General features: G+C 37.5%; 1 protein-coding gene across 10 annotated transcripts in view; it reads left to right on the forward strand.

Moving 5' to 3' along the window:
- Window positions 1-13,734, forward strand: part of Cpeb2 (cytoplasmic polyadenylation element binding protein 2) — a 56,753-nt gene extending 43,019 nt beyond the window's left edge. For 9 of the 10 annotated variants that reach the window (XM_029478125.2, XM_021162087.3, XM_029478128.2 and 6 more), the window contains 6 exons: window positions 1,467-1,637; window positions 2,620-2,709; window positions 5,085-5,203; window positions 5,346-5,460; window positions 7,960-8,141; window positions 9,734-13,734. In XM_029478125.2, the coding sequence (XP_029333985.1) occupies window positions 1,467-1,637; window positions 2,620-2,709; window positions 5,085-5,203; window positions 5,346-5,460; window positions 7,960-8,141; window positions 9,734-9,961 (905 nt within the window). In that variant the 3' untranslated portion in view covers window positions 9,962-13,734. The remainder of the gene's footprint in view (window positions 1-1,466; window positions 1,638-2,619; window positions 2,710-5,084; window positions 5,204-5,345; window positions 5,461-7,959; window positions 8,142-9,733) is intronic. The other variant, XM_085836664.1, reaches the window with a different exon arrangement.
- The last annotated feature ends 974 nt before the right edge of the window (window positions 13,735-14,708 follow it).

Here is a 14,708-nt window from a genome sequence, read left to right on the forward strand (position 1 = left end):
TTTTTCCCCCTTGGAAATCTGTTTTCTTGAAAAGATCACTCTCCTTTCTGTAATCTGATCCCACTTTCTACTGTGCATTTGTTCTCAGCACTAGAAGCTTTTTGTGTGGCTTAACACAAGTCTTCCTTGCGCCTGTATTTGACATTTACTCTTTTATATTCAGCCAAAGTGTGACTTTGTCTCTTTCCTTTCCACTGTTGTTTCTCATTCATTTCCCATCCTTGGCTTCCCACCTTCTTTGTAGTTTGGATCCTCCCTAAATCTCAGCAGTTTATTTGTCTTCCGTCATAGAGAGTTACGTGTGTGTGTGTGTGTGTGTGTATGTGTGTGTGTTTGTGTGTGTGTATGTGTGTGTGTGTGTGTATGTGTGTGTGTGTGTGTGTTTTGGGGGGGGGCTCCTGATCGCAGGCAGTTGATTGGGAGTGCTGGTTGTTTGCTCATTTGTTTTGTTGTGTTGTCTTTCCCCCGCCTACTGAGTTAAACATATTCTTTTAAGGGTACATTCTCTTTTCTTCAAAGAGCTTTCTTTTATTCTGGCTTTGAATGTCTCAGCCAGGTGCTACCTAGTACCCTTGAAGCGTCAAGAACTTCCCTCGGTATTCAGTGCACTACTCCTCTCCTCTGCTCTACTTCCTTTCCAGCATTTTGAGGCTTTCCTATAGATGTGTGTCATCGTTACATGTATAGATCTTACCTCGTGTGTGTGTGTGTGTGTGTGTGTGTGTGTGTGTGTGTGTGTGTGTGTGTATTTCTTGAGGATGAAGGCACTATATTTTATCAGGTCCTGTTATTTTGTGTGAGCATACAGGACATCTAACATCAGCATTATTTCACAAGATTGAACTAGACATGCCCTGTGAAGTGGGCTCAGATAGGAACTAGAATCCTAAGACACTGTTCTATGCTTTCCACATGTGCATGAGTCCCCTCTACACAGTCATGATTGTCATGGGTGATAACTTCAAGACTATAGACAAGTACAGTTTGCAGCTTAATGTAACATCTTGCTTTCTTGGTTTCTTTTGAAATGTCCTCTTACCTATTTGACATAATGCAGTTTCCTTTTTACCACCAATTTCTAAAGAATTCTGTTGTACATTCAGACCTAAGTGTTTCTTATACATTAACTTCTTGCTGCAGTCCATACAAATCTGAAATGAACTAGTAGATCTGTTGTTTCTTACGTGCTGTAGTTATTATCATGTGACTCCCTTTTGTTGCTGGGGCCTCATCTGTGCTAGGCAAGTATCTGCTCCAGAACCACTTCCACACACAGCTCAGTGGCTTTACTTCTGAGTCATGCTGAGATCACTTCTCTCTGCACTGTCTGTATCTCCATTCATTTTTATGCCAGTCTCATCTTAGTGCCTAACCCTTTGTTTGACATCAGTATGTTTGACTTTATCAGTATGTTTTATCATTTTTTTTAATATGAGATTCAGTTTATATTTGTTCTTATATTTTAGGTCGCTCTTCCCTATTTCCAATAGATGATAGCTTGTTGGATGATGGTCACAGTGATCAAGTTGGTGTTTTAAATTCACCAACATGTTATTCAGCTCATCAAAATGGAGAACGAATTGAACGCTTCTCTCGAAAAGTTTTTGTTGGTGGGCTTCCTCCGGATATTGATGAAGGTAAGTTTATCCTGCTTTAAAAACAGACAAAAAAACCCAAAAACCACCAGAGTAAAATGTAGTTTTGAGCTGTTGAAATATGAAGGTAATTGAACAAGTACTTTTAAGGTCTAGTAAGTTTTTACCATATATATGTAATGAATGTTACTGTGAACATTTTTATAAAGGACAAACATGTTCTAGTCCTATCAGTTTACTTAAAGATACAGAAACACAGTATAAAATCTAATAAAGTAGAAACAACCTAAAATAGGAAATTAGTATTATGCAAATGATAGCAAATGTGTAAAAATATACAATAAAGAAAAGTAACTTAAGGTAAAAGTTAAAAGTTATTTAAACTATTTTTGTAATGTTATGGAAAAATCTACTGATTCATTAATAGCCTACATAGAAGATATTTCTAAATTTGGAGATAATTTTCAGTATAGTTTATACATCTGCAAATGTATTCTGCATATTCTAACATATATTAGAGAAGATCATTGAAATTGACCATATGGTATTGAATGTCATTGAAACTATCTGGCTTGTGCTAACCTTGTGTGTTTTACTGACATAACAGCTAGTCTTGTTTTAGTAACTCAAAGTACAGCTAGTCTTGTTTTTAGTACACCTTATCCCAACAAAAACATGGTTTTACTTGTGAACACCAATAGCTGTTTTAGTTAACTTGATAATAATGACGTTTCAGTCTAATGCTACTTATGATTGCGTATACTAAGAATCCATTAATATTCCGGTGAACTATGAAATATTAGGATTCACATTGAATACATTAGCTATTGTGCTGCTTAAAAATGGCTAAATTTTATATAATTCTTTAATAAGAGCATTAGATATATTTTCTGTTGGTATTATACTTAATCTAAAGCTATTTGACACTTTAGACAATTAAATTTTCCAAGTACTTAGAAACATGGAGTTTCTTGGAATGAATGATTGGGACTAATTTGTGATGCACATTCTGTACTCTCCTAAGATGAGATCACTGCCAGCTTCCGAAGATTTGGACCTTTGGTAGTGGATTGGCCCCACAAAGCAGAAAGTAAATCCTATTTTCCACCAAAAGGTAAGAGGTGTATTAATAATATTTGCTAGGTTGAATGAGAGCAAAAGAAATAATCTCAACTACTTGGGGCTCACTTTTAGAAATGACTAAGTACCTTATATAAATGCTAGTAGTGACGTATGGACCTGGAGGATGGCTTATCCAGGAAAGGCTCTGGCCACACAAGCCTGAGTTCTATCTACCCTAGATCCCACGTAACGATAGAAGGCGAGACGGACTCCTGAAAGGTGTTCTCTGAATCCACATAGACCCAAATGATAAGTAAAATGAACGTTTTAAAAAGTTAACACTTTGTAGAGATGATTAGCCTGAGTTGAGCGAGGCAGAGTAAGTCTAAAAACTATTCCAGTTTTACTTGCAGCCATTCAAGAGTCAGAAGATTGACAGTTTCCCATAATTTTATTTTATTTTAATTAGGTATTTTCTTCATTTACATTTCCAATGCTATGCCAAAAGTCCCCCATACCCTCCCCCTCCCGCTCCCCCACCCACCCACTCCCACTTCTTGACCCTGGCTTTCCCCTGTACTGGGGCATATAAAGTTTGCAAGACCAATGGGCCTCTCTTTCCACTGATGTCCGACTAGGCCATCTTCTGATACATATGCAGCTAGAGACATGAACTTGGGGGGGGTACTGGTTAGTTCATATTGTTGTTCCACCTATAGGGTTGCAGACCCCTTCAGCTCCTTGGGTACTTTCTCTAGCTCCTCCACTGGGGGCCTCGTGATCTGTCCAATAGCTGACTGTGAGCATCCACTTCTGTGTTTGCTAGGCCCCGGCATAGTCTCACAAGAGACAGCTATATCTGGGTCCTTTCAGCAAAATCTTGCTGGTGTATGCAATGGTGTCAGCATTTGGAGGCTGATTATGGGATGGATCCCCGGATATGGCAGTCTCTAGATGGTGCATCCTTTCATTTCAGCTCCATACTTTGTCTCTGTAACTAATTCCATGGGTGCTTTGTTCCCAATTCTAATTCAAATGAATATATGTTTGAATATTTCTCTGCCTAAAGCATCATTTTATAAGTAATGTGGATTCAAACTACTAAAAAGTATTTTCAATGCTAGGACTCAAGATGCACATGAAATGATTCATTTATGTTTTATACAAATAAAACTATTTAAGTATTCTAAATATTACCAGGCATACGCAAGTATTCAGGTGATAGTATGACACAGCACTGGGGAAGTAACTGGTTGGTATTTTTAACTTGCTGTCAAATAATGGTTTTAAACTTCTGGCTTTATAAAAACGTAAACCCCCAAAAGAAGAAGTAGTAAAACACTGGAAGGCAGGGGCACGTGGAAGGAATATATGAATGCCTCAGGCGGACTCTAGGTGCCTGGAAATAGACCCCACCCTAATGAAATGAAAAGGCTATACAGTGAAGGAAAGAGTCAAAGACACAGCCTACTGGATGGGAGAAAAATCTTCACAACTATACATGTGACATGGATTAATATCTAGACTATAGAGAGAACTCAAAGTAACAGACAAGCAAGAAAGAAACCACGTGACCCAACCAAAAATGGACTTAGGAACTGAAGAAGTAGATTTATTTCTACAAATAAAAGTACAACTGGCCAATAAATCATTTTAAAAGCATTTGACAGTTTAGCATTCAGAGAAATGAAAATTACAACTACTTGATATTCCATTTAATTATGATGATGGCTATATCTTTCCTAATAGCAAAATATTAAAAACTTAAAATATAAAATTTAGAGTATTTTAAAACTAAATAATACTAAACTATTAAACATCACAAAATTTTAAAATTTTTACTTTAAACTGTTATTTAAGTATATTGGTCTAGAGGCTTGTTATTATATATAGAATATTTATAGAAAATTTCCTTTGAAGCTTAGTTTATATCAAAATTAACTTTCTAAAGAAAACTAGTCTTTGTTTTTAAGAATATTTATAGTTTTCCCTCTAATTATATATGTCTTGAGTGTAGTTTTAATCTTGCATACTCTTATCTATGGAAGTCTCTCTGGTACAGATACGTTTAATAACTTGAAGTTTTTTAATGAAATGAAATACTTTTATCAAATGCTGTTCTTTTGTACCGCATCAGAGCTACAAGTTCTGAGTATATCTTGACCTCATAGTCACCACTGTATCATGGAACCAGAGGGATTGTTTCACTGGACTGGACTGTGGTACTGTACACTGAGTGCCATAGGACCTTGTCAGGGCTGCCATCAGTCTTTCTCCCTCTTTCTCTTTCTCTTCTTCACTCACATCCCACGTCTGTGTATGTTCCATAGGATATTGTGTTCTCCTGTGGAAGACAGAATGATTCAACCCTATTTCATGGGCTTTATTTATTTTTAACAGTACTTAAATTTTTCACGGTTATTCCAGGCTATGCATTCCTCCTCTTTCAAGAAGAGAGCTCAGTCCAGGCACTCATTGACGCTTGCATTGAAGAAGATGGAAAGCTCTACTTGTGTGTTTCCAGCCCTACTATCAAAGACAAACCTGTAAGTAAACACCACATGAACCATGCCCTATAAAGGCAGGTTTTCAAAATGGTATTTTAAAATTACTGTTTAAAAATATAAGACCGCGTTTTAAAAAATTAAACAGTAAAAGGAGTAAGACCAAATGTAATTTTCTCCATAGGTTCAAATCCGTCCTTGGAATTTAAGTGATAGTGATTTCGTCATGGATGGTTCTCAGCCTTTGGATCCCCGAAAAACAATTTTTGTTGGAGGTGTTCCTAGGCCACTAAGGGCTGGTAAGTAGAATCTCTAAATCAAAAATATTTGGATTCTCATTTTCTTGACTTTGGAATCTATGGAAGTATGTCTTTTTCTGCATTTGAGTTATTAACTAAATTAGTATTTTAGATGAATGAATTATAAAGGTCTGTTTCTCAGTAACCAGGAACCAAAAATTTAAAGGATATGCAGCAGGATATAATTATAGATGTGTAAATTTACTGTATATGCATTCTATATAGTATCACACCATCTGAAAGACTAGTGATGTCTACCTCTGAAAGCAGACTCTTCAAGTCAGTGAAATACGAATTATCTATTCACACATGTAAATGCTTAAAGGATTTGATAGCTGCTGCAAAGAATGACAATTGGGAATAGAAGTATACATGTATGTGTGTGGGTATATATACATATATATGTGTGTGTATGTGTGTGTGTTTGTGTGTATACATATATATGTATAAATATGTATAAATATATACATATGCTTATATATGTTCATGTTTAGAATATGGTATGATGTGATATCTAAAAGATATGAGCTTATCAAAAAGATTGTATAGAGTTTGGACAGTAGGACCACTGTGAGGAGTGTGTTGCAAGCAAATGTTCCAAACCCTTCAAACAGCGTGTCTGGAAGTCTTTAGTGCAGAGCAGAGTATATTCATAGAGGGACTGTATAAAGCAAAGTGGCTGACCTGGGAATGCACAGAATGATAGGGGAGATACAAAGATGTATTAGAAATACCAATAAAAGTTAGATCACGCAAATCTAATGGACTAATTGATATTTATCCCCAGAACAAGAGGAGTTTTTAAGCAAAAGAGAGCCATGATGATAGAGATCTTTGAAAGCTCACATGACCTGATCAGTTATGAGGGAAAATAGGCTTTTAGTAAATATGGGTAAGGGCCCCTTGCAAGGCAGTGAAGAACCAGGTGAACAGATACTTGAGGACTTAGGCAGAAAATAGAAGGCTGAATCCCAGCTTTAGTCAGAAGCTGCGATGCGAGGTGGCTGCTTACCTTGTACATAGCTGTGAGAAACGGCAAAGGAGGGCATGGTAAAGGAGATGGTGTCTGGGTTCTCAATAGAAGTTCATGGCCCCATTCAGAAGTCTGAAGTAGAAATTTCAGTTAAACCATGTGGTGTCTAGTATAATGTTTTAAAAAAATAATTATTTCTAGTGGTTTGGAAATAAATGGGAGAGGAGGGATCAAAGACAAGCAGATAAGCTTGTTTCTGTAAACCAAAGGAAACATGATAATACTAGCTTTTAAGCAGAAATGACTGATGGAAGTGAGCAGATTGGATTCTCACTGTGTTCTAAAAAGCAGCTCCGTGGGATTATCTGTATAGTGGAGATAAAAATGATAAGTCAGAGATCTTGACTCAGGGACTTGATCCTTTCTGTCTCTTTGACAATTGAGTCAACAAAACCTCATTGGAACATGTTTCATGAAATAGAGGAAGATTGTGTTTATGCTGGTCCTTTTTATTGTGCTGTGTGTTGTGAGATTACAAGAAGTTGTCTGGGAGACAGTTGCTTTTATGAGTGTGGAACTCAAATTCCACAATTTGTACAAATTCGGGAGTTTAAAGGTACAAACACAGGTAGTATTTAAGTGCATATAGAATGGAGACCCCAAAACTGGAGTGTAGACAAAGGAACAAAGATGGAGCCCTAAGGTGTCTGATATTGAAAAGTGTTGTAATTGAGGAAAAGATGTAATAAAAAAAATAGTTTTATATGTAAAAAAAAAAAAAAAAAAGAAAAGTGAGACTAAGAAGTTATCAGTGAAGTGTGAGTTATCAGCAGAATGGAGAAGTATTTCCAGACAAGGGAATAGGTTAGCTATACTCAGGACTGCCAGCCGGAAGATTGAGCACTGGACTTATCCAGAGGGAAAGTTGATCCTAACGAGAACAATTAAAGTGGAGTCTTAGGGTGCTACTCTGATCATTAAGATTGTACAGACATGAGCACACTCTGGCTACAGATCTGGTCACCAGAATGATTGAGCTAGTCTGGCCTCCATCACCATGCTGTGTGTCCCTCCAACCTGTGTGGCCTGTCAGAGAGGACAGGATTTTCTTGTAGAAGAGGGTTGTTCTTAAGGAAAAAGAGACCATGCAGGTAGAAATGAGTGTGAGGGAAAAGCTGCACTGCAGAGGGGAGAGGAGGCAAAGCCGAGCCCTTCTAGAAAGAAAGTGAGTAACACAGATATGCAGACAAAGAGCACGCCACTGCTTCTGCACCAGAGTATAAGACAGTGCATACGACGGTGGTAATGAGTCTAGCTTTGCAGTGAGCAAGTGCTTTGGAGGATGGTTCTTTGGTTTGATTGTTAAGGTTAAGAATATATCTCAGTGATAGAGCACCTGTTGGCATGTGCAAAGCTCTGGTTTCCAGGCTCTCTCCTAGCAGCTGCTTTGCGTTAGCCTTCTCTTGGTTTGCAGTTGTTGATTTACTGTCTTCTCACCTTTAATGTGAATGTCTTTCCTTTTGAAGTGGAACTTGCTATGATCATGGACCGGCTGTATGGTGGTGTGTGTTACGCAGGAATTGATACAGATCCAGAACTCAAATACCCAAAAGGTGCTGGGCGAGTCGCTTTCTCCAATCAGCAGAGCTACATTGCTGCCATCAGTGCTCGATTTGTTCAGCTTCAGCACGGTGACATTGATAAACGTGTAAGTGACACACCAGGAAGTCATCTGTGCCTTACTTATTACTTAGTAGATGCTTTCACCATAAGGAGTTAATAATATGGCCCAAACACTTTTAGCTCCCTTTGTCTCCTAGTGTTATATCTCTGAAATATAAATTCCTGGTGAACTTTAAAGGCATTACATGAAAGTATAGATGTGATTCTAAAACCATGTCAAAAATTTTTATCAGCCAGTAAGTCCCAACTACCTGCTTAGATGTGGAGGCAATTTATACAAGCTTGTGACCAAGACAAAAGTGCTTAGGACCAAGCCACATGTCTGCCATAATCTCAGCCAAACAGCCCTCTCTCTGCTCCTTTTTCAAACTTACAACATGGGAAGGACTGCAAGTTAGTCTTTGGGTTAAGGACTTCAGGTGTCCACAGGTGCTTAGAGAAATTGATCCATGGAAAGTGCTAGTTAAGAGCTATATAAAAACTAAAATTTAGACATATGTATATATTTCTGTAAGTCATTTAACCCAAAAGTGGAAACATTAGTCCATTAGTAACATAGATTGGGTCATCAAAGTAACAGCTTTGAGAATGACAGCTGAAAGGCTGTCCTACTGAATAATTGAACACTGGTTACCATTTAAAAGAGGAGAGCAAGCCACTAATTTATGTACCTGTTTCACGCTAAAATCTGTGAATTGTACATGACTATTCTAAAATACTGACACCATCAGTCAGCCAGAGACAACAGCCTCGGAGGTTCGTTCCTAAAGTTCCAAGACAGTGAGGCTGCTGCAGCTGAGAGCACCTGACACTGCTTTCCAGGGCAATCCCAGAACTGTCCTCTTCCATGTGGAATTTAACCCTCTGATCCCCAAAGACCGGTCTATCCTCCTCGGTTTGAAGATGTGGAAGAAGGTCAAGAGAGACTGATGTCTAGAGCCAACTCAAAGCAGACATTTGCTGAGTCAGTCTTTCCCCATGAGGCTTTATTTCTTAAGAGTCTATAAAGAAGGCTGGGCGTGCCCTGAATAGCATTAGCCACAGTTCTGGCTTGTTTGCAGCAGTTATTGCAAGCAAGGTGCAGCTATAACCTACAGTGGAGAGGCTGCTGCAGTCCTAGGCTGTTGCGTTTCACCAGCTTACAGATGATCCTAGAATAAAGGAAAAATATGAGAAGAAATGAGTCTTTCATAATGATCTGATAATCCCCTATGAATTTTGCTCACAATTTGAAAATATTAATGCTACTATACAGGTGTTTCAAAGATGTTACAAAAGTGAGACAAGTGTCTTAAATCTTTAAAGTGACTTTTCTCTTTGGAAAATATAGTAAAATAGCACTTAGTGACCCCTGAAGGAAACCTGTTGAAGTAAATGAATGAGTGTGTAACCACTCAAGCTCACAGCCAGTTATAAACATGAAAACTGACACACCATGTAATCAGCACAGAGGCAAACTGGCTTGTGTTTGCCTTGTTCTCGGGGAAACTGTTTCCACAAGACACTGTCTATTGTCTCTTCTTTCTCTAGAGCACTATAAACATTTAAAGTCACTGCAGTCTTTATTTCTGAAGCAGACTCCACAGAGGTTTTCTTTTTTTCCTTGTCTGTTCCTAGGTGGAGGTGAAGCCATATGTGCTAGATGACCAGATGTGTGACGAGTGCCAGGGTGCGCGCTGTGGTGGGAAATTTGCCCCCTTTTTCTGTGCCAATGTCACCTGCCTGCAGTATTACTGTGAGTTTTGTTGGGCAAATATCCACTCTCGTGCAGGACGCGAGTTCCATAAGCCATTGGTGAAGGAAGGTGCTGATCGCCCACGTCAGATCCACTTCCGCTGGAACTAAGTATAGCCAGCTGGCCTCCGTGTAAGAAGGAAGGAAAGGGTGCATGTGGCTTACTGTGCTGAAGACACTGACGTGCAGAAGAAATAAGTGCGTTCTCCTGCTGCTCACCCAGCTCTCGATACATGCATCGTTATCAGCAGCCAAAACACTACAAGCCTCTTGTTTTCACCAAAACCCTACATCTCAGGCTTACTAATTTTTGTGATATTTTCATGTTAAAATAAAATGTTTTTTTGTATTTTCTCCAAGTTATTTTTATATGTAAAGTTAAAATTAGATATGAGAATGTTTTGCGTAGGGGCAACACAGTCTGCTGCTATATAGTGGGTGAAGCGTGCACTTATTTCTTAACATGGGATTTTTAACTTCAAGATCTGCCCCAGTACTTTACCAAAGGTAGCAAAATAATAGTGAAGATGGAATATGTCTGCTACAAATGCTTATTTTTATTGTTGCTGTTTTCAGTGTGTACATAAACTAAAAATTAGGGTTGATTTTGTTGCTCTCCATTTTGACTTGCAAGAAATAATACCTCAAGATAATCTGATTTATTAGCTATTTTTAAACATTTTTAATCACAAGCTGTATTAGCTTTGCTGCTATATAGGTGTTATGTGTAAATGTCACCTATTAATACGGGATTGAAAACGTTAGAGACACACTGCATTGCGGAGGAAATGCAGGCAGCACAATATGGCCGGAACTGCCATAGTTTAGAATGTGAAACAATGCATGTTTACTTACCTGTGTCCACCATATGCATGCACTCGGACATTAACTAATGAGGTGAGGTATTGCAGATGTTCAAAAAGCTCTCTTGAATCTAGGTAGCATGAACAAATTAGAAAATTTGTTTCTTTACAAAAAAAGCAAACTTGCATGCATTATTGTGACTTCAAGTTAAAAATGTTGTCCTACCTGTGTACAATACGCAAATTAGTTTTAGATTAGAGAGTGCAGCCATTTTGTGATCTGGTCAGTAGTGGAATTCGATTTTATGCAGACTGGATGTAATATTTGTAATCCCTGTGCAATTTTGTGATGTGCGGTTCTAATTCATGTGCAGTGATATAGTATAGATAAAAGATTGAATAAAAGAAAAACACAGGAATTTTAAAGAAAGTTGATTTTAGCCCCTTTGATAGTTCATGGTTAAGACATCCTTTAAAAACCAAAGATGGCCAGCACACTGCTAACCAGTCACCGAATGTGAGACCCATGAAAAGACCATACTTTAAAAGAGGATTTTATAGAAGAACACAGAACTTTAGTGAAGTCAAAATGGAGATGGGAAAATATAATAGATGGCTAGTTGCATAAAATTTACCTTTAAGACAATGGTGAAATCTGGCTTAAATTTGCTTACATGTTTGACCTATGTCTATGGGGTCTTCTGTCTAAACTGGGGTCACTGTTGCATGGAGCATTGTTATTCTTAATGGTTAAGAATTGCTTTTTTAAAACTTTGATGAAGGAATTTCAGTAATGACTTTGCTTGCATTTTTTCTTTTTTCTTTATTGAGGGAGTTGCGTGGAAACATGCACGGTTCTGACCTAGAACATGGTTCGTTCGTGGTGGTTTTCCTCTTTAGAGCATCCTAACAGCAGCTAGCCGCTGTGTTAATAATGTAGGAGTTACCCTGCAGTCTAAGCAAAGCACCCCACATGGTAAATGTTGTTTTTTTGTTGTTGTTGTTGTTTATTTTTTTAAATGCAGAACTAAGATTTTTGACTCTAAAGAGAGAAAATTGCAAGGGTATGGCCCGTGCAGCAAACCCTTGGGACAATCTTTCACATGAGCAAAGTGCAGATCTCAACATTGGTTGTCGATGGTATGCTTTTTTGTACTGTAAAAATGCGTGGTTCATGTCTAACTCTGCTGTTTTATTGTGGTTGTGGCTCAAGTTTTTAGTGTTTGACATTGATGCTGTTTTCAGAGGAGCTCTTTACTAATTTATTTGTCCGTATCCCAACCTGTTCCTCCCCGTGGCCCTCCAGAGTTTCTGGAGCATTCTTTTCACCCTCGCCCTGCCAGCCCTTGATCCATTTTGACATTTGTTGTGCACTATTTTTATATCTCTGTGAGTGATTTTTTCCAGCAGTCAGCTATTTTATGGCATACTTTTTTTCACTGATGACATCTCCTTTGCTATACCTCAATTTTTGGAATTTAGAAAAGAAATCAGTAGTTTTGCAATGTTAATTATTTAGATATTTAATTTCGCAGATTTTTAAACTTTATTTTCATAATTTCTGCTTAATGTTTAAAATTGAAGAGCCTTTTCATGTATTAAATAATGAACTCTAAAATAAATTATATAATAAAATAATTGGAGATGCCGAAAATTATTTTCCCTTCTTAAACGGAAGTAAATAGTTAAAATGAAGGGAAATGAAAGAGAAACACCTTCTCCTACCAGGGTGAATGTGACAGAAATGCTGGTTTGTGTCACCTTCGTTCCTGTTAGGACAAAGCTCATTGGTCTAATACTGTGTCCCTCCCTGCCTCTCCCCTACCTCTGATTTGTTTTGTTTTCTGTTTGTTTGGGGATTATTTTTCCTTTTATGTACTACATTTTTATTTTCTAACTGTTAAACACTGTATTTGAGTTTTTTAATTTACAGATCATATTTATTTTACTATTTTTGTAGAAAATTATTAATTTTGATTGTATTTTTGTATTTTCAAAGCTTCTTCATTTGTGTTCCCTAAATGTTCATATTGCTGCCCAAAAGTATGAATGACTGTGGAGGAAAAAGTACTTTAAAAATCCACACTTTTTGTTAAGAAGGAAACATTTAGCATTTATATATTTGTGTATGGAAAACACTTGATATTTTATCCCTGTTGCATCTGGCTGCACGAGCCTCTCCTCAAAGATGCCACAAAACTTGAATATAACACATTTTGGAAGGCTGACTAACCTCGATTCTGTGTTGTGATGTGCAATACTGTTTCTAATGTTTGTATAAAGATACAGTGTAAACCTTTTTAATGCAAATTTATTTTTTTCATTGCATATTTTGCAGACTTTATCCACAGTGTCATTTTTTACTGTCAGAAAAGATGCCCCTTTTGTCATTGCAACTATTTTTTAAACCCAGAAATCTTTGTACTGATGTAAATGATTGTAGTTATTTTGGATAGTGTTTTGCTAACAAAAGGAGAGACTTTTTTCATGCATATTTCTATTTTGTTTTTTTGGGTTTTATTTTATTTTAATAGTAGTAAAATACTTGGAATAATTTTTCATATTCTTGTCATTAATATTATTTTGTATTTTTATGTGAAAATATATAATTTTATGACACTAATTGCTAAAGTTTATTTTATGTTGAATTATTTTTGGAGCTGAAATCTTTGTAATATTAAAGCAACTAGTTTCTAATTCCCAGTTTCTGTATAGAATCGCACAAGTGGTTTATGGAGTGTTTGGATTGTAACTATAAATGGTTCTTTGATATGCAAATTAATATTTTCAGTTGATTTTATTTTATATTCCTAATGGGGTGTTAAAGCCGTTTTTTATTTTTTTCTAAATAAAAAGAGAACCCATGCTTTTATGGACACTAGGTAAAACGCCTTCAGCTTAAAATTTTTGTTAAATAATTTAGTTTATTTTATTGTTATCTTCCAGGTGTCTAAATCTCCAGTCTGTCTGTTGTACTGGTAATTTAACTCTGTAATGGAATAGTTTGCTGCCAACTATTTATATTAAGTAATTTTTAAATATTTGTAATATTGTTGACTGACTAATAAACTATTAAGTTATTGGCATAGCTGTGAAATCTTATTCTACAATTCGCACCCTTCGCACTGTCAGGTGAGACTGTAGTTTGTCAGAGGCATCAATCAATGTCTTAAGAAAACACAAGCCACTTCACAGTGTAGTGTGTGGGTCAGAGCCACTCCAGGAGCTACCTATGCAGGATTCCTCAGTATTTTCAGCCTGGAAGCCCCTTTGTATCCACGCTCCTTCCTTCACCTAGCCCTCACACACCTTAGATACCTCGCAGTAGCCCTGAAGTGTTACCTCATCTGACCTAATCCTTTACTCCAAAAATGAGAAAGTCAAGGGTTGCTAGAGAGTGCAGACCTTGAGAGCACTTAAGTTCCTCAGGGGACTCCACTGTGGTTCCCATGTTGGGCAGCTAGAAACTGCCTGGAGCTCAGGGGAACTGGGCCAATGGCATACACAAGCCCATGCAAGCTGACATAGAAGTAAACCTTTAAAACTGAGGTTACTCCTGCTGCTAAACAGGTCTAGTGGTCGTGCTTTAGATCACAGTGCTAACACCCGATTGTCACTTTCTCCTGGTTCTCTGCACACCCCGTGGGTTCTTTAGTGCTCCGTGTAGAGGAGGAACAAGGAAGAGACACAGACTGAGCAAGCTGAGGCCTGGTTCCCTTAGCATAAAGGTGAAATTCCATCATGAAGCCAACACAGGATTCTGGGATAAGTGAAAGGAAGAGTTATTAGTTTTTTTGTTAGAAAGTTTGAACAGTAATCCATCACAGTATAGATTTGTGCTTGTTGTAAGCATATAGGCTTCCATAGAGAATAATAGGTATTGGAAAATAAAAGTCTAGATTTTCAAGTCATCTATACCATGCCTCCCACCAAGGCTCAGGGGTATCACAGAAGAGGGAGCAGGGAGACTATAAGAGGTTTAGGGAACTTGGTTGTGCTTTCAGAGAACCTGAGTTTGGTTTCCAATTACCATATTGGGTAGCTCACAACTCCCT

The sequence above is a fragment of the Mus caroli genome, unplaced genomic scaffold (genome assembly GCF_978045245.1).
Source record: "Mus caroli unplaced genomic scaffold, Mus_caroli_1 scaffold_4, whole genome shotgun sequence".
Classification (NCBI taxonomy): Eukaryota; Metazoa; Chordata; class Mammalia; order Rodentia; family Muridae; genus Mus; species Mus caroli.